The sequence below is a fragment of the Limanda limanda genome, chromosome 11 (assembly GCF_963576545.1).
Source record: "Limanda limanda chromosome 11, fLimLim1.1, whole genome shotgun sequence".
NCBI lineage: Eukaryota > Metazoa > Chordata > Actinopteri > Pleuronectiformes > Pleuronectidae > Limanda > Limanda limanda.
The window spans coordinates 14,574,477-14,594,835 of NC_083646.1; the positions used below are offsets into that span (position 1 = coordinate 14,574,477).

Consider the following 20,359-nt stretch of genomic DNA (forward strand, 5'->3'; position numbering starts at 1 on the left):
TGGCGGCTCCGTTTCAAACAGTCTTTATTAGTACATATTAGATACATGGAACTCACTTAACAAAGGAAACATTACTATGAATAAAATAATTTAACTGTAAAAGAGGAGAAAGAAAAGAGGGAACTTCAACAGAAGCTCAGCATGCACTGATCAGCTGATGATATGAAGGTTCTTACAGGTTCAGACACAAATAAAATCAGAACTAAAGGAAACCTAACAAAACAAAGCAATATACACACAGAATCAAGGCTTCCACAATATCATTGGCTTTAATTATTCTAAAATAGATGATCTGACGATATACTGTATAATCATGTCTGGATGTAATTACTGAAGAGCTCTCCCTGACTGCATATAGTGCACCAAGGCTAGAAAGACTGAGCAGATGACTTGTACTGGGATGTTTAAGGGGAAAGGGGGAGCATTTGGTTTGATGTTTTTAAATGTAAGTTTGGTAAACACTTATCTCTTTCCCTGATTCATTACATCCTATAGTCTAACAGATCTGTGACAGCCAAGTCAATTTATAGTCATATATATATTTATATATACGTACAGAACAGTCTTATTCCCCTTAGTTATCCTCCTAACCCAAATGAAGGGAAATCTTCCACCCATAAAAAAATGCTCGAATTTGCAAACAGATTTCGTAGCCCTGCAATGTACACTGAATCAAAATGTCATTTTAAAATGTCACATCACTTCAAAGTGTTTTCTAAGTCGAAGTAACAAAGCGAAAAGTCAGTACAGTCCTAAAGACTGGATCTTCACACCATTACATGCAGAAAAGAGTGCAGAATGATTTATTTCAGTGGTTGACAGGAAGTAGGCAGAGCTGAATGTGCAGATTTTTTCTCGTTTCTCTAGTCGAAGTTAAGCGTGTGGCCGTCGAAGTGGGTGAGCACGTGATTCTCAAACACCTTCTGGTCGCAGTCCAGTGGGAACTGCTCGCTGCACATCGGGCAGATCTTCCAGTGGCTCTCCACGTGCGCCTCGAACTTGCTCTGGTCGTAGTTGGGCGGGAAGATGACCTCGCACAGCGGACACCGCTTCATGTCCATGCTGCGAGCGGAGAGAAAGGAAAAGGAGGACGGCAGAGGGAAGAAAGCTCGGGTGAACACTAGGGACGGGAATCGGCAGGGACCTCCCGATATGATACTATCACGATACTTAGGTGGCGATACGATATGTATTGCGATTTCTGTGGGTATTGCGATTCGATATTACGATTTCCTGGGATTTCTTTTGGTTATTTTTTTTTTTAAATACTGGCCCATGGAAAAATGTTGAATCTCACCTTCAAATACAACACAGTCAAATTCACTTAGAGCTTTACCAGTTTTATTTCAAATATTAACATTAACTTAATGACTGCCGGGCAGCCAATAGAGAAAATAAATAAAAATGTGCCCAATTATTGTATAGCCCCTGTCAACTGCACACAAACTGACAGATTAAGAAGTGTATGCCACTTAGGCTTCTTTTAAACAATAAATAAAAGGTAAATTAAATAGAATGAATAAAAGTTTAATTAAAATATAAACTTTGAAATAAACAAAAAGTAGGCTATTGTTGTTTGCATGTAGCCGATGCAAAGCTAGTGCTTGGGTATGTTTAGATTCTTGTGCAAAAACAAGAGCTGGTCAACATGCTCTGGGGTGATGTTGCTCCCCCCATATATCCCTCCCCGGTATAAACCAATAAATATGTTTAAAAAAAATAAAAATTTTATTTTAAAAATCGATTTGGGAGGCAGCATGGCGATTTAAAATCGTCATTCACAAGAATCGCGATTTGTAACTGAATCGATTTTTCCCCCCATCCCTAGTAAACACGCAGAGTCGAGTGATGATGTGGGCAAACCGGGAGCCCGGGCTAATAAATGGCGTCTGTGTGATGCGACGTGGGTGGCCTGCTGCTCCGCTAGTGCCAACAAAAGGGGGCTGTGCAGCAGAACAAACACTTGACACATGTAACAATGCGCTGGTTTGGAAACCGTAGGGTGCAGCAAACGTGGACGACATTTATGAGAGTGGAGGCATGTGAGGCTGCGTTACCTGGGATCAAAGCAGAAGGCTGGTTGTGCATCGCTCACAAAGGGGCTGGGAGGCTCGGTGGCAGCGGGCTGTTCGTTGGTGTTGCCCTGAGAAAAGACACATAAAATAGTCAATCCACTGATAATGACACTGAGAATAACCTTGAGCTGTAGACTACACATGAGAGAGAGAGAGAGGCTCACATTGTTGTTGTTGTGTTGCTTTTCCTCGGACTCCTCGTGGCCCTCTGGCCGGCTGTGGTTGCGGGTGGGCTGGATGCACACCACGTTGCTGTCCCAGGAGGGCGGGCCCACCGGGGGCAGCCTCAGCAGCTGGTCATCTGAGAACTCCTGATCTGCCTCATCTGCAGGGGGGGGGAGAATTCAGACACATTCAGTGGCTGTAGATACAAGTCAATAATTCCTGCAATTGTTGGTGTTTAAGATACATTTATTTTATTTGTCCCAAACACATGCACAGACATGCACAAGCACACTCATGCAAGGAGGGAAATGTAACCTCAGCTTTTAACCCATCTGGTGCAGGACACACAGAGCAGTGAGCAGCCATGTACGGCGCCCGGGGAGCAGATGTTGGGGGAGTAAGGTGCCTTGCTCAGGGGCCCTAGACAGGGTAGGGAGAATCCTCTTGGATTTTTGGACAGATCAATCCAGGTTCGTCTTTTTGTTGTTTCTCCGTGGAGTCGAACCAGAGACGAACCAGAGACCTTTTCTGCCCATAGTCCAAGTTTCTGCCACTAGTGCGCTACAAGCTGAACGGAGAACCAACCTTTTGAGTCTGAGGCGGAGTAAGGGTTCCCAAACTGCAGCTTGCTGGGGCTCTGGGAGACCAGCAGGGGGGTGGGGGCGTCCTGGGCGTAAGGGACCGGGTACTGCAGGAATAAAGGCACGCTGGGCTGGATGCTCTCCAAGCTGGTTTTCTCACTGACCTCCTGATCTCCCTTCCTGCTGGAGCGGGCCTTCTTGTCCTGTGGGAGGAACCAGCAGAATTTAATAACACATATATATACATATGTTAGTTTGTGTGTGTATATACATATATATGCCACCACGGGCAACCTATTCTCTGAGGAGCTACATATCCGTTTTCATCCCTCGATGCCTCCCAGTCTGTCGAGCTGAGTAATATATCACTGCTGTCGTCACACAGCAGCTCTTGCTTTTTTCTCTTGCGCTCACACACAAACAGTTTAATTAGTGCCTTCGTCAAAAAAAGAAACCCTTCTCGTTTTCAAAGGGAATAGGACGCTGTGTTTTATTGATGTTAGTGGCAGACGCCAATTTAATTTACAGTCTAACCCTCAAATTGGGTCATTCTGCTTCTCTTAGCTGTAACTGCATTACCTCCGAGCAATATTTTAGGTCAGCGAGGACCTCGCTGTGGTCCAAAGTAATGGAATGGAAAATAAGAACTCATTTACTTTGCTTCTACAATTAGAGGGATATTAAAAACAGACCCGAACGGGATAATAGAGTTGCCGTTCCATTTCATCATTCTCCTTCACAACGAGTGCGAGGGTGTCCTTCAGGTCCTTCAGCTCCCGTCCCTTCTCGGCAACCTGGCCCTGAGGTAAACAGAAGACACAGGATCAGAGAGCTTGGCAGAGATCCTGCTACACGGCCGTTAGGATGCCGTCTTTCTTTACATCATTACAGCCAGCATTCTTGAATCAGAGAAGTGACATTAAGATTAAGATAAATTTATTTGTCCCAAACACATGCACAGACATGCACAAGCACACTCATGCAAGGAGGGAAATTTAACCTCTGCTTTTAACCCATCTGGTGCAGGACACACACAGAGCAGTGAGCAGCCATGTACGGCGCCCGGGGAGCAGATGTTGGGGGAGTAAGGTGCCTTGCTCAGGGGCACTAGACAGGGTAGGGAGAATCCTCTTGGATTTTTGGACAGATCAATCCAGGTTCGTCTTTTTGTTGTTTCTCCGTGGAGTCGAACCAGAGACGAACCAGAGACCTTTTCTGCCCATAGTCCAAGTTTCTGCCACTAGTCCACCGCCTCTCCCGGTAAACGTAGGTAGACTACGTACCATTTATACAAAAACCTATAGGTGCTATAGAGGTGCTTCATTTCCTGGTTGTGTAAATGGGGCTATTGTTTATTCTCAAACTTTGACATAAGATGCTGATTGAATAGTGCATCACCGAAGTACAGTCAGACCTTAGTGCATGACATTAATTGATCATCGCCATAAAAGGCTTCCCTTTGCTGAGGACAGATTTATGTACAGAGCTGCTCAAAGACAAACAACCTGTTTGAATTCCCCCCAGGACACTAAGCAAATATCGGCCTGATCTGATCTAAGCACAGCATTAGCCAGGCAACTGGAGAGGACTCCTCCGAGCCAAGCGGCGCTCGTCACCGGAGTCCGACATAAACAGCAGTAAAACCTGGTCTCACAGATAGGCCTGCTCGTAAACCACACTGTCAGAGTGACTGTGTTCAGGGGAAGAGATAGCATCAAAGCTTAGTCCCTGAGCTTCACCAGCAGCACACAGAGGGAAAGACACACAGGTCCAGAAACGGTCCTGCTTCAAAGACAGCACAGCGTCACCGGCAGCCGCACTCCAGCTTCACCAACCTTTAGGGACGGGAATCGGCAGGGACCTCCCGATACGATACTATCACGATACTTAGGTGGCGATACGATATGTATTGCGATTCCATATTACGATTTCCTGGGATTTCTTTTGGTTATTTTTTTTTTTTTTAAATACTGGACCATGGAAAAATGTTGAATCATTCCTTCAAATACAACACAGTCAAATAGAGCTTTACTTAGAGCTTTACCAGTTTTATTTCAAATATTAACATTAACTTAATGACTGCCGGGCAGCCAATAGAGAAAATAAATAAAAATGTGCCCTATTATTGTATAGCCCCTGTCAACTGCACACAAACTGACAGATTAAGAAATGTATGCCACTTAGGCTACTTTTAAACAATAAATAAAAGATAAATTAAATAGAATGAATAAAAGTTTACTTAAAATATAAACTTTGAAATAAACAAAGAGTAGGCTATTGTTGTTTGCATGTAGCCGATGCAAAGCTAGTGCTTGGGTATGTTTAGATTCTTGTGCAAAAACAAGAGCTGGTCAACATGCTCTGGGGTGATGTTGCTCCCCCGATATATCCCCCCTGGTATAAACCAATAAATATGTTTTCAAATTTTTAAAAAAAAAAATCGATTTGGGAGGCAGCATATCGATTTAAAATCGTCATTCACAAGAATCGCGATTTGTAACTGAATCGATTTTTCCCCCCATCCCTACCAACCTTGTAGCGATCTTCCTCCGCCGCCAGCTGCAGCTTCAGGTTTTCATTGGCCTTCAGCTGCTCCTTGAATTTCACCTCCATTTTGGCCAGCTCATCAGCAAACATGCAGCTACGATCCTTCTCCTCCTGAAGAGCAATCACGTTTCAAACCTTTGTACGACACAAGTCCTTCACAACACGGTTACATGGTCTAATCCTGATATATACGTGAAAGTAACAGGATAGAAAAAAATGTGTTTTCTTACCATCAGCAGCTGCTTGCATTTTCTGTACTTGTCATTTCGGTCGGACGCCTCCTTGCTGAAGCCTTTGAGCTTCTCCTGGAGGATGGCTTCCAGCATCGGATCAGCAGAGCCCGGACTCCCTGTGAGGACAAGTCAGACAACTATTGGCTGATTTCTAATATAAAATAGCTAATTCAAGGCAGCCAATAGGTAATTACAGTTTCAGCTTACAGGTTAGCACGGGTCGATAAAAAAAATGTAATTACCTGGCACTGATGTGTCTGGACTCACTGATAGAGGGATTGCTGTGGCTTCCTGTGCTGAGCATCTCTTCACATCCTACACACAAAAACAAGTGAGAAATAGAAATGGCTAATTAGCACACACAGACCTGAAGACAGCAAAACAATATTAAGTATGCAAAAAGAGAAATTATATCATGACGCAATTTTAAATACATTTTTGTGTCTTGCCTGATGATTGTTTATCAATTTTAAAAGGTGACATTACAACGTGCACACACTGAATCGTGATAGAGATGGGTCGGTAAAGCTCTGGGTGTTTTTGGTGAGAATTCAACAAAACAAACACAGGAGTGGCCAAAGAAACTTGCGAACCCCTAAGAATATTTAGTGTGACAGGCAGGCATAGGGTTACAGGAATCTGAGGCATGCTCCCAGCGGCATGTATACAGTTAGTCATCCGGTATCTGGTGGGACCTACCCCTTGCGGTTCAGAGAGCTTAAGCACTTGTTTTTGCATTCTCTGACATTCCTTGTATTTCTCCTTGTAGTGTTCAGCAGCCATGTGCAGCCGCATCTTCAGGTCCTCCACCTCTCTCTGCAGCTCGGCTAGAACAGCTGGGTCTGCAGCAGCCTCGTCTTCGGCCTTATGACGAAAACATCACAACAGGGCACATTAGACATTTCAAAACACAGGGATCGAATAGCTCCATGAAGATGTAGAGAAATAGTTTAGAAAGGGAACCCGTATTAACCCTTCATGAGAAATAATCTTCAATGTCTCAATGTATTTAAATTTTATAGAGTCAAATAAATACACAGGGAAAGAAGCTGCGGTCATAGACAGAAACTGAACTGATCGGGGGGGATGTCGGCTTGTTTCGAGATTTAGTTTACACCTGGTTAGGTCAGAACTTCTGAGAACAGAAGCTGTAAAATCCCCTGTGGATTTTCCCTTTTCCATCATTATGTTGATATTCCCATAACTTCCTCATACACCAAAATGTACCATACACTCTTTTATATATTTGTTTTGCAGTCAAACAATGAGAAGGATAACTTTAATAAATATTTTGAATCTAATTAAACATCATATATTACTTCTATTATCTTAAATTATTTGAGAGTACTTTTGGAAATGTTTTCTTTAAATGTTATCAAAATCTTTTTTATACTTTTGCTCATTACAACTAGATATAAAAAAAAACAACACATCAGCTGACTCAATCAACGAAGCCTGACATGTAGACTGGCCCTCATCCTTACTGCTTCCTGCTTGGCCTCGGTCTTCATCTGCTCCACCAGGCGCTCCAGGTGGACACACTGGGCCTGAGCTTCAGTTTTGGCCTGGCGAAGGGCATCGGCCTCCAGCTTCATGTGGTAGAGTTCAGACATGGTGCGGTCCCGAGTCCGGGAGGCGTCCCGCAGCTCAGCAGATAACAGTGAGGACTGCTGCTGGTTGGCCTGGATCTGTTCTTCCTTCTGCCGCAGCTGCTCCTTCAGGGCCTTCATATCTCCCTGCCACACACAGACGTATTTTAGATCAACCTTTCTTATTTTCATAATTTTCATTTATCTTGAAATGATCACATGATGGAAAGATGTGTCTATGCGGCATATTGCAAAATTCTTTGTACCAGGGGAGAAACTACGGCAAGGATCTCTCTGTACTGCTTCTCCTTCTCAGTCAGGCACGTCTGCAGACGTCCCACCTCATCTTTAAACTGGGCAATGGTGTTTTCCTTGTTTACGTCCACAGACTTCAGCATTTGTAGCTCGGCACTCAGCTTAGTGTTCTCCAGCTCCCGGTTTTTCAGGTGAATCTGGTGGGCACACAAAAAGATGCAAACACATGGTGCCAAACACACACAGACACACAACACACACACAGACAAGGTTATAAAACATGAGAAGTTATAACGTATTAAGTTGTTGCCTTTTGCCTCATTTATACAACACCAATCACAATCATGTACCGAAGAGCATATGACTATTAAACAAATGTTGCATGACCTCAATTACAAAACAGAGATTGAACTAGGCCTATAAAGTTTTCCTTGTGCAACGACCCCAGTGTGATGGTGTAAGTAAAATTAGGAATGGGTTTTTAGCTCCATTTACGTGGCAACAGTGCAGTGTGTGGCACTCCCAGTTCCTGTGTGGCGCCCACCACAAGAAAGAGGTAGAAACACCAGATGGACCCGAAAAAGAACAGAAAAACGCATGCCCTGTTTAGCCTTAATGATTGGGGAGGAAAAGCCAAAGTTTTCTCACCCGGGAAGTGTGGAAAAAACAGGAAAGAAACCGGAAGTGTCGATGGACTGGACCTCTAATTTTCAGGTCTCCAATATGACAAAACTATTCAGTAGAGCGCATACCTCAACTAAACAAAAGAGATGGTGATTGGTTGATTTCAGGAGGGTCTGCGTGCACCATCGTATGCCGCTCACTACGATGGCACTGCTGTGGAGAGGGTCATAAACCTCCAGCTTCTGGGAGCACACCTGGAGGATGAGCTGACCGCAACCATTTAAAAAAAGCTCAACAGCGGCTCCCTCCAGAAACTGAAAAAGGGCAAGTCTCCCCATCCCAGCTGTTACCACCTTCTACAGGGGCACCACCGAATGCATCGGAACTAATGGTCTCATTTCCTGATTCGGTAACTGAACAGTCACATCAGCGAACAGAATCCCCTTCCTGATTTACTGTCAGCCTCCAGCAACAATGATGATCCCCTCCCCCATCTCACAATCAGTTTTCCAGTGAAGAGGTAAATAAGCTTTTCAGCTGAAGCCAGCACAATGTTTAACTGATTCTACCCACATCCGCTTTAACAACTGACAATTACACCCACATAAACTGTATTACACGTTAATGGAAAGTGTTTCCCTTTTAAAACACTATGTTGCACTTTCAACTACAACTACGTTGCATTTGCATTTATATATAACTAGGGCTACGTTGTAGCACTGACGGGACCAAGCATACGCATTTTGAAGCCTGCTGCGGTTAGTGTAGAGAGCGATAAGACCCCATAGTGAATACTTTATCTAAATCGAATTTAGTTTGAAAACGAGGCTTACCTCCTTTTGAGAGTAGTTGGTGCTATCCATATCACTATACTAGATTAATAGATCTGTTCAGGTCAAAAACACTCTTTTCTCTCAACAGATCGTATAAATCTTTCACCTTTGCATCTACGACATTAAAGGATTCAAACATCACTGACACTGTGACATTAAGGCAAACTGACAACAAAGAATTATTTGCTTAATGAATACTTTGAAATGTTCTTCTCATATATTGTAAAGCAACCAAGTGCAGTTCATCAAAGTTTAAAACATGTCACTTCCTGTAGCCAGCAGGTGGCGCTGTAATGATGAGTCAATATTGATATGGATCTGATCAGGGCGGGACTGTGAATGTGAGAATGAGGTTTGCGGCTGAAAGAACAATGCACAGAGGAGTTATAATAAATCCCTCTTTTTTGGAGAATCATCAAAATGTCACACCACACCACGGTCACACCGTGTGATGAAATCATATATATCGAGGTAGTTTATATCTCTATCTTGTTGAGATGACATTCACACAAGTTGAAGTTGATATAATGAAAGGCCAAGGACAAGTTCATCAGATTTATTTGTTTGTCATGAAAAGACAAATGTCCCTATCGATTTTTGTACATGTCGGCCAATCTTAGTGCCGGGGCTTCACTTTAGGGGGCGCTAGTCAGTTATTGATGGCTTACTGATGGTTTTGATGGCATGTAATCAAACTTTTATGTCACAACATGATCACACCATGTGATGACAGCTCGAAATTCGAGGTAGTTTATATCTCTGTCTTGTTGTGATGACACTCATGTCCATATGAAGTTGATCTGATGAAAACCCTGGGACAAGTAGGTCAAAGAAAACATTTAGAAAACGGCCAAAATGGCCACTAAATGCAAAATGGCGGGCTTTCTGTTGCCTTTTTCCCATTGCACCACTGGACTTTTTTTTGTCTAGTCATGATACACCTGGGCTACGATTTTTGTGAAGATCGGTGAAAGCTAACTAAGGGGCTTTCCCTTAGATGGCGCTGTTGAGCCATTTTGCCACGCCCATTTCAAATGACTCCAGAATACAATTACATTTCGGGGTTTTGAATTTCCTGCAAACTTTGGTAAGAGTTTGAGCATGTCTAGGCTCTGAAAAAGGGAAATACAAATCCTTCGAAATACGAAAGGACCTCCTACCATAGGTGCTCAGGCCCTAATTAAACAATCAAATGAATGAATCTTGAATTGCTCTTTTGTATGTAGCTACATAGAAAACACAAGAAAAAGAAAAATCTTGAATACTTCCACTGAGACCAAACAATCCTACACTGATTGATAGGTTAATTATAGTTGATGAGAAAATACATATACAACCAATTTCCATGGTGGTCAAGTAGAAAGATCAATATTAAACTACATACATTAATGTTTACGTGATGACACAATTTAATAAATAACTACTACTAGTACTTTACCTTGTAGAGTTCCTTCTCATCTTTCTCATTCTTGAGATGAGAATCAAGTGCCTCCTTCTCTGCCGTAAGTTTCTTCACTCTGTCTTTGAGACTAAGAAAGGGTTAAATAGTGTTAGTCACCAATTGTATCACACATCACAGTGTATATGTTCAGTTGGCTGATCAATCAGGGTTAATATAATGATATGTACATGAACTGATAAGAAAACCAGCAAATCAGTGTATCTGTGACATCCGCCCTGATTTCACCTGTCCAGCTCAGTTTCCTTTTGTAGGCCCTTCTGAGTGACTCCAATCAGATCGTCCTCCAGCTGGATGACTTTGGCTGTGGCTTCCTCCAGTCTCCTCTTGACCTCCTCTTTCTCCTCTTGCAGGGCCTGAGAAGAATTCTGCACCTCCTATGAGACGATAAAATATAATGTCGGAAAAAAATTCAATAAAAGTCAAAACAGAATTGGGACCAAATAAAATAGAGGGGTTTGGTAATCGACATGATCTTATGAGGAGTATAATCACCCTCATTCATGGAGGAAATAAATCTACTCCAGTTGAAGAGCTAATTAAATGTAGGTTAAAAACTAACATGACAAAATAATGTTTGTTTATAGTCTTAGCATATCACCTTCTATCTCTTTCATTGACTCTAAGCTTGTGGAAAATGTGCGCGAACCATAAAAGTTTATTGTCTTTGAAAGTTGAATCTAAATCAAAATAAACATTATGCGTCAACGTAGCGTTTTCAATATTAAAAAATGACATCAAAAAAGCTAAAAGGAAATTATTTTTTACAGTTTGTTTATAGGTCGGATTTGGGAATTTTCATATTCACAGCACATAAAAATATCATATAAAAGTATAGTAATAAAATTAACAGCCACAAATTCTGTAATCATGTTTTCATCAGGGAGGCGTTTCAAAGTGTGAGGACAGCGATATGAATTACTACTGACACTGCTTTTAAAACTTAATGTTGTGCAATAAAAAGCTGAATTACAGCTTTGATAATACAGACATTCATATCTGTCAAGAGTGTGATTTATGCCTTTAGTGAATCAGGAGTTTGAAGAGCTCTGCATATTTGCAGTCTTTCGCTAGGGGGTGCTAAAAGACTGCCTGGCCAAATATAAAGCTGAACTCAAAATAAGAAGAGGAGATGATCATCAATCATATGAAATCATTATTTTAGTATCTGCAGCTAAATTAAAGTAAAAATGCATTAAATTACCAAAAGAACTAGGCAAGGAACCAGGCATTTGGTTTCATTTTCCAGTTCAGCAATATTTACAATAACAACAAACATAACCTTTTTCCTCCTTACTGCGGGATCTCTTTGCTTACTTGGTTCTCTCTTCTCAGCTGGACACACGTATCTCTCTCCTGCTCAAACTCTTTCTGCAGACTCTCCTTCTCAGCCTCCAGCTGCTCCTTCTCATGCTGCAGCAGGGCTATATTTTTGACCAGCTCCTCTTTCTCCCTCTGGGCTTCTTCCACCTTTTTCTGCACAGAAAGATAAATATTTCAAGGTTCAACGATAATGCTGTACTTCACTTACAGCCAAAAAACACTTGTAAACAAGGTTGTATTAAGCTGCTGTGCTGAGGAACACGCTACCTCGAGGAAGCCGGCCTTGGTGGTGACCACCAGGATGTCAGAGTTGCAATCATCCTCCTCAGTCAGCAGTTCGTCGTCTGTGGGGCTGCTGGCCCGAAACAGGAATGGCGTGCTGGCTCCACGGATCTCACCTTTGTAGGTCACGTAGCAGAACTGGTAGAACTCGCTGTCGTCATTGGGCACATAATATCCTGGGGGCAAAAGACACCCAGTGAACTCAGTGTGCGGGAAAGCAAAAGATGCTAGTGAACAACTCTTAATTCATCCCAGTCCTAAAGTTCATTGAAACTTCACAGTTACCACAAAATGCCTATATATGTGGAGATGAAATGGTATAAGGTGCAGACACTGTTTTGCTGTAGTTGTTCAGAGGTCTGGAAGAAAAACTACACGTGTGATGTTGTGGGTGTGAATCTAAAAAGCGAGACATGTCTTTCCCGCATATGTGACAGTTTCAATTGCTTAATAAAAAACGGCATATAAAAGTTTAAACAACACCTAACTAAACTGTCTTTCACAACAGAACAGAGATTTGTGGGTTAAGTTTCTCCTTTAACTCCATTCACTGATTTGGTATTAAAAGTTTTAACAATCCTCTGAACAGCCCTCTGAAATGTGTTTTTTTAAAGGTGTCAAACTTATAGAAAACTTTGGCATGGCCTTACCCTGAAAGACCACTGTTCTGTTGACTGCGGTGCCCTCCACGTAGTTCTCAGGAAGAGGGGACCACAAGAATGTGTAATAGTCCCTCGCTGTGCTCCAACCGACCTGTGAGACATAGTGGGGACTCAATTATACCAGGCGTTCTCACCACATCAGTGTATGATAATAACAATGGAGGATTAACAGGCTCCATACACATCCACCTCCAAAATATCTCCGACGGCTTTATTCCAGTAATCATGAGGTTTTTCATCTAAGTTAGGATAACGCAATTTCATGTCTAAGAGGAATAACGATCATTTCTGTGAACCACTCAGACTCCTGGTCACCATGTGCCACCATCCAGCCCTTGTCATGAACAAGCCTCACTGCAGAAATGTAGCTACAACTCACTTCTAACCGGAAGAGGGAAATAGGTGAAAATTTTATACATAGGCAACTTGAAAATGGAAACCAAAATGTAATTATATGTATTTTATGTGTTGTGAACTGATGGCTGATGAGGAGGGAGTCCAGAATATACATCCATAACTTCAACCCGGTGCCATAAAACTGTCAAAGAAAATCAGAGTCACATTGAGTGGGCTGGCTTTCAGTCAGCACACACAGGCGCACACAGGCGCACACAGGCGCACTAAGGCGCACTAAGGCGCACTAAGGCGCACTAAGGCGCACACACACACACGCACACGCACGCGCACGCGCACGCACACGCACGCATCCACAACAAGCCCGACCAAACTACCCCATTACCACAGCCTGCACCACAAAACATAGATTAAAGTTGTGTGATGTGACTATCAAAGTTTTGCCCAAATTATAATTTAAATATTCATGCCAACAGATCATGCTTAAATTTATACCGCTGCGACAGATGTTGCTTTTGATGTACGCAGGATTTTTTTTTTTTCGCCGAAAGAAATCCGGCCAGTTTCTTCTCTCACCTGTGTAAAAACAGCCTGCAGCTACAATATCGCAAGTGTTCATCAGAGCCAGAGATAGAAGGCCCTGGTGCTCCAAAACCCCCAATTGTTACCGGTGCGTTTCCAGCCTCCAGCCGTAAAGAACAGGAAGCAATTAAAACATGCACCTAGTTAGTGAGTGTCATTACTGAGGGCTAGTGTTCACCAGTCCACTCATTAGAGCTGCAGAGATGGTGGTGGGTGAAAGCTCGGAGAGGAACTCTTTCACTTGCCTCAGCCTGGTCTGCAATGTGTACAAATGGGAGTATTGGAGGAAAGTGGGGTAGAGGGAAAAAAACAACGGCTTCAAACAACAACACCTCCAACCCTACAATCTCCACAAACATACAACCAGTAACAAAATGATAGGCCGAGCAAAGCGATATGCATTTTGATCTCAACAAAACAATTTGCCATCATTCCTGCAATGTCACACTCCTGCACAAACACTAACAGGAGCTGGTGGCCATGTTGCCTCAGGAGGTAATGGCTTGTCAGTCGGACTGTGTAAATTCAGGAGGCAAGTTGCCCGTGAATCACACAGAAAGGCTGAGCTCGGAGACAGGTGAATTATAAAGCCGTTCTGGGTTTGTCCTGGGCCACTGTGGCAAAGTCTTCCAACAACTTTCCTCTTTGAAGCTAAGAACAGCTCTCATCAGGCAGCATGGTGACCGTTCTAGCATCAAGGGGCCAAAGGCGGCTTCTGTCCATGAGCTAATAAAAACCTGCCTCCCAGTATCGTTTTGATTGACTTGCCAAGTTAGAGTGTGTCACTCACGCATTTGTAAATAGTTTTAGGCTGACATGTAAAAAAGCAAGAACCTGAAAGTATTTAATTTTCAATGTAGTCGTACTCTTCAGACAGATATTTTCTTTGACAAAGGCAATTATCCAAAGCAGAAGCTGCTCCATAGACTGTGAACAAATAGCGACAAAATGTGCATAAAGGAGCCGACGCCGCTGCTCAGCATATCCAGGTATCTCTGTGCATGCAAACACAAGAACTTGGCAGGGAATGTTTCATCTGTCAGCGCCGCCAGGAACATTCACAGGATTTACGACCCTGCACTGAGGCCTCTTCCAGCTCAGCTCTGTGTTTTAGAGGTTGAAGAATTCAGTAGGATCTGCACTGCCGGTTGCTGCCTACCTTGAGGCTGAACACAATGTGATGTGGCATCAAGCCATAACAGAGCGCTGAATTTAAGATTTAAACAGCCTCCAGACATTAGCCTGACATCACTTTGTTTCTCTGTAAGCTTGGCAAAAAAACTGTAAATTTATGCACCTCTAAAATCTACAAAATATCTGAATATTCAGACTCAGTAAGTGCAAAGATTCCTAACTTATACAAAAGCATTCACGACTTAAATCTCTGACGTAGAGATGTGGAAACTGTCAATTCCTCATGGCTGACTCAAATGTATTACTGTAAGTTACCATAAGTGCATGATCACAGGGTATTTCTGACTTCCAGCATGTGAGTAAACAGGAACCATTGCAACCACAACAAACACTTTTTTGATCTAGAGCGATTTTATCCCAGTTTTCATCACATGTCTGGTCTCGGTGGTCTGAATAGACTTGGTGGAGCAACACCTTTCTTCGTAAATCCAAGATTCACTACAGATGAGCCTAAAATAAATTACTGCCACTGTATTTGGTTTGAAGTGCTCCTATAACAAGGTCCATGTGGGCCATTCAAGTGTGTGGTGGGGGTCGAAATGCTCCATTGACTCTGCCAAGTACATTTTTCAGGAAAACAAAACAATGTTTCACTCACGATTTCATAACTTTGTCCACACTTTTATAAAATCATGGCACTGTTTAGTCACTAAGATAGCGAAGATCCCCTTGCTCTACATTAACATTTATTTTGTTTTATTATACTTTTGAAGAGAGATATTCACCTTGAATATGCCAACCCAGTCCTTTGGATGTGGTCTGATGAACTGCGTCAGGGTATAGTGACACTCCAGTGCAGCATGTGGCAGGTAACTCTTCCCCACATTCTGGAAGATGACGTGGGCAAAGTTTGACGTGTCCATGTTGTTGCTTAATAAAGTTCCGTCCAGGAACAGTTCCATAAATCACTCAGTAGTGGCTGCACAGAAATAGAGAAGCAACAAAATATATCATTAGAAAAAACAATAACCTGAGAAAGAAATAAAATAGCACTCCAAGAGAAACTGGTTATTCAAGGAAGTTGAATTGATTCTGACATTCCTATAATTACTGCATTATAAAAATATGTCATGTATACTGTCTGTTGTCTAGTTTATAGTGAAAGCAATTTGAAGCATATATTTTCATAAGAACACATCCTCTTTTTGCTAGACTGACCATTTAAAATCTATTAAAATGTTTTAATTATAGAACATGTACAGTAGACAGATGTCTGATAATGTAAGATCACCGGTAGAACAATTTGAAAGCAGAAATAGTGTTGAGTTTTTTTTCTTGTGGTCAAATGTTCATGTCCCAGTTATCACATCCAGATCAGTTGACTCGTCTTACAAGTGTGTCGCAATTTTGGAGAAAATAAAGTCCAAGTTTGTGACCAGAAAAACTTTTCTCAAATAACCTGCAAAGTGTTTATTTTTCAAAGGAAGACACATGCAAGGACCAAGACATCACAGTTCATAGAACAAGTCACTGCCTTTTATCTCCAACACATGATGGACAATAAAAGCACAGGATTAGTAACACCAGATCTACAACATGAATTCATCTGAAACGACATAAGTACTATTAGTGCCTGTGTTATGCCAATCACAACTTTCAGTGATCATATAATCGGTTTGGTTCATGAGATGTATTTATTTAACAAAGTCTGAAGACAAAGAAATAACCTGTCCTTGGCTGTGTAGACACTATGTACCAATTTCACTAATAAAGCGGAAGTAATGTATTTTATCTCTCTGATTACTTTTGTTTTACTAGGATTAGAAAGTTAAACTGATATTTCTTCACAGCTTTATACACCTGGCACTGACGTGTGTTTTATATCCAGGTCCTATATCTTATCTATTTTGGTCTGATGACATTTATACAAGGTATTATGTGTCTCAGGGTAGGACAGCTTTGTGCATTTCTGAGCTAGTAGCTGCTAGCTACCCGCTGCTTTCTCAGAACAGTCCTGTGGGAGTATCATTTCTGCTTACGTAGTTGTTGTATGTGGACTCACTGACATCATATTTGCCTTTAGACTTGTATTACATTTGTTCAATGACACATTAAGACTATTATTATGGGTGACATTGCTTCTTATTTGAGTCAGTGATAACTATATTCCTAGAATCTTATTTAGCTTTAACTAGGGCTGGGCGATTTTTCGATCCCGATTCGGGATCGCGATAAAATTTGGATCGATTTCGATTATCTCCTCGTGACATGTATTCGATCTCCGTGGCAAAAGTAAGCGCAACAACAGTGTCGGAGTCTGCCGGCTGCAGTCTGCAGGCAGGACACGACACTGAAGTCGGGGACAGCGAAAATAATACCGAATGTGAGAGCGACATCCCTACATCACCCGGAACCGAAGACATTGTCGAAAAAAAGCGTAACGCGACGTCAGTTGTGTGGACGTGGTTTGGATACGGCTAAAAGGACGAGGAGCAGACGAAGACGGTCTGCAAAATATGCCGGCGGTCGGTACCAGCCAGGACGGGAAACACCACAAACCTTTTCAATCACCTGAGACGGCACCATCCCAGTGATTACACAGAGAGTTTGACTCTGCGGGCTCAAGTTTGCACGACACCAAACAAAGAGACAGGCAAGACCACTACGTCTCCCGTTAGCATCGCTAACGTTAGCGATGCTATGTTAGCAAAACAACAGTCCATCCAGTCGTGTTTTGCAGCCATTGCCCCATATGAAAACAATCGAAGCAGGGAAAAAATATAACGAGCGCTATTACTTATTGCTTAGCTACAGATATGATGCCCCTGAGCACAATGGAGAGGGACGGCTTCAGGAAACTGATCAAAAACTACATATCGTGTTAAGAATCGAGATCGATCAATATGGAAAATCATATCGTGATAACATTTTTTCCCATATCGCCCAGCCCTAGCTTTAACCTAGTATGCACTTTGGCAGCCTGTTTGACCACTTTGTATTCAGGCAGTGTCCAACATAAAATGTTCCCCATTGACCCACTTGGCTGATGGATCTGAATTTTGCTGGCCCTGTGTATATTTTCACTTGCCCTGCAGCCAAGAAATAAAAAAAACCTTTTCCAATATTTCACAACTATAAGAATCATATATCGTAACACTTAGGGTAAAATTCATTGCAATCATTACCTTACACTATAAAACATTAGGTTAACAGTGATATAATTAAAGAGTACTGTAAATTGTACGAATCAGGCAATTATATTATTATTATTATTATTAGAATCATCATCATCGTTGTTGTTATTGTAAGTATCTGTCTTTGCCAGATGATATCTTCAATAGTGAGGCAGTCCAAAAATTTGGCAAGGATGGGAACAATTGATCCAACACACCCTTAGTGTTTAGGACGTAGCTCACAGCATCGTCATCAGAATCCAGTCACAACCCGTGGAAGTGACGTGGCTTGTCCAGACTGTTGTCCGTGTTGTTTGAATAAAGGTTGACTTTACCAAACATTCTGAATTATTTTGCAATTGGGAGATTTGAGCTGACGAACTGGCAGACTGATAAAAAATCAGCTACAGTAAATATTGACACAAGCTAGTGTTGCAGTGAGCGCCACACAGTAACAATGGCCACAGAGAGAAAAGGTGACTTTATGATCGTATCAATATTTTCATAGTTTCAAATTGAAGCAGCTAAGTGTAGAACCCTGCCCTTCCAATAAAAACACACTCTCCAGAGCCAGTGTTTGGTTTGTCTATTCAGGGCCAGTATGGAAACATGGTGGGGCAACAAGGTTCACTATGTGTAAGAGGATCTGCACCCATTGCATATATAAATAGCTAATTAACACTCACTAGTAATTAGTTTGAATAATTATAGACGAATGACAGCATAATTGTGTATATTATGTCCATACACAGAAATCATACATTCCGGACCTTTAAAGTAACAGACACCATGCAGTTTAAAAAAAAGCACATAGCTCATACCAGCCATACCAAGTATCTCAGGACTATCTTAAATTGTGCAGAAGAACTTCAGACGTACAAGGGATGTTCACCATCTTGTCCTATATTCTAAAATAATGAGATAACACCCACAATAACAGTCAACGTCGGGACAGACCAGTGACAGGTCAATCAACTTCCCCTGTCTGGAATCTTTACTGGCCCAGAACCACTGTCTATAACTTAATTTAAATGACAGCAGAGAAAAACTATTTTATTTATGCAATTTAAATAAACCTGACACTACCAGGCCATGTGACCAACATGAGCTCTACATCAGGTTGGATTTTCCCATTGGGCCTCAGCTGATGTAATTCTGATCTACGTAATTCGGCCTGTGACAGCCTTAGCATTTCCTCTGATGAGGACCGACAACTCCGAACAATATTGTCGCTTAGCGTTGACACAGAAGTTATCAACCGGAAGTGTCTGTTGACTAAGGTCCCCTATATAAGTGGCTAAAACCGACGACTTGCAACTGCGCGACGAGGCCTAATGTGATAACAGTTACCACTGCTAACTAGCTAGCGTTAGCCCCCTACTTTACAGGACAACAACACGGGTTAAAACCAGGGCACGGATATACGTGCTCAGAAGAAACGTGTCCCGAGTTAAATATTCACTTTACACAGTCAACAATGCAGTAATTATAGTTGATAGTGTTCCAACGCCCTCAAGGAAAACAGAGCAGCTTAGCAGAGCTGTAAAGTGGAGCACAAGGTTAGCTAACGTGAGCAGTTAGCGACGCAGACGATCCGTCGATGTATCTTATGAAAACTCTTGACAAACGATTTGAACGGTACTAGTAATACAACTGACCTTAAACGTGCCTCGTTGACATGTTGAACAGACGCTGAAATCCGACTGTATCATGAAAACAATTGTTGACGCAGTTCAGTGAATTCCCCGGTCCACTTCCTGGAATAATAAAAGTTCGTCATATCCGGAAAAAGACCTCGGGAATCCCACTCGACTGAAAGAAATGACAACAAAGAAATAAAGTCCTTGATAATTCCACATATATGTATTTATATACACATACATATACATATATGTATATATATTACTACACACAACTTTGTTTATTATATATTTAAAAGCAGATAACATAATAATGTAATAATTATACCACAAACTGTGTTGAAACTTGAATTTGGCTAAAGAGTGTTCATATTTTAAGAATAACCATACACATTGATGTGTCGTGGAGTTTCAATCTTATTGTTGATTGGTTAAGGTTGTATGTATACATTTATAAAACATCAATCTGTGTGTGAGCCAGGTTTGTGCAGAAATCATATTATGATAAAGTTTTGTATAAATTAACAAACATGACATGGAAATATTAATTAGTAGTTTAGTTTATATTTCTGTTCCACTATCTTTTAGGGGAGAGGATACTCTTCTTCAAAAACGTTATTCCATGCTTTGGTTGCAAATTTATAATTGATCATGAATGCATTTTTATCGTTCGAACTATCCTATACTGACTATACTATACATGGGTACAATTACTGTAGCTCCATTCCTGTCAACTATATTAATAATATACGTACACATTAAAGCACATAGTTAATTTTTTAATGTGTCATACACATCAGGCTTTAGCCAAATTCTCCATTACAAAAGTTTCAACACCTTTTCATCAG

At 41.6% G+C, this 20,359-nt stretch overlaps 1 protein-coding gene across 1 annotated transcript; it reads right to left on the reverse strand.

The window, feature by feature from the left end:
- Nucleotides 1-7: 7 nt before the first annotated feature.
- Nucleotides 8-19,636, reverse strand: tax1bp1b (Tax1 (human T-cell leukemia virus type I) binding protein 1b). Its single transcript, XM_061080516.1, has 18 exons — nucleotides 19,530-19,636; nucleotides 15,484-15,677; nucleotides 12,617-12,719; nucleotides 11,952-12,142; nucleotides 11,679-11,837; nucleotides 10,590-10,738; nucleotides 10,341-10,431; nucleotides 7,457-7,642; nucleotides 7,086-7,337; nucleotides 6,301-6,465; nucleotides 5,844-5,916; nucleotides 5,599-5,717; nucleotides 5,354-5,479; nucleotides 3,514-3,621; nucleotides 2,826-3,024; nucleotides 2,240-2,400; nucleotides 2,058-2,143; nucleotides 8-1,062 (listed from the first exon to the last, which is right to left on the reverse strand). Exons 2-18 carry the CDS (start codon nucleotides 15,658-15,660, stop codon nucleotides 864-866), a joined length of 2,544 nt encoding a protein of 847 aa, XP_060936499.1. The 5' UTR covers nucleotides 15,661-15,677; nucleotides 19,530-19,636; the 3' UTR covers nucleotides 8-863.
- Between the last annotated feature and the right edge of the window lie 723 nt (nucleotides 19,637-20,359).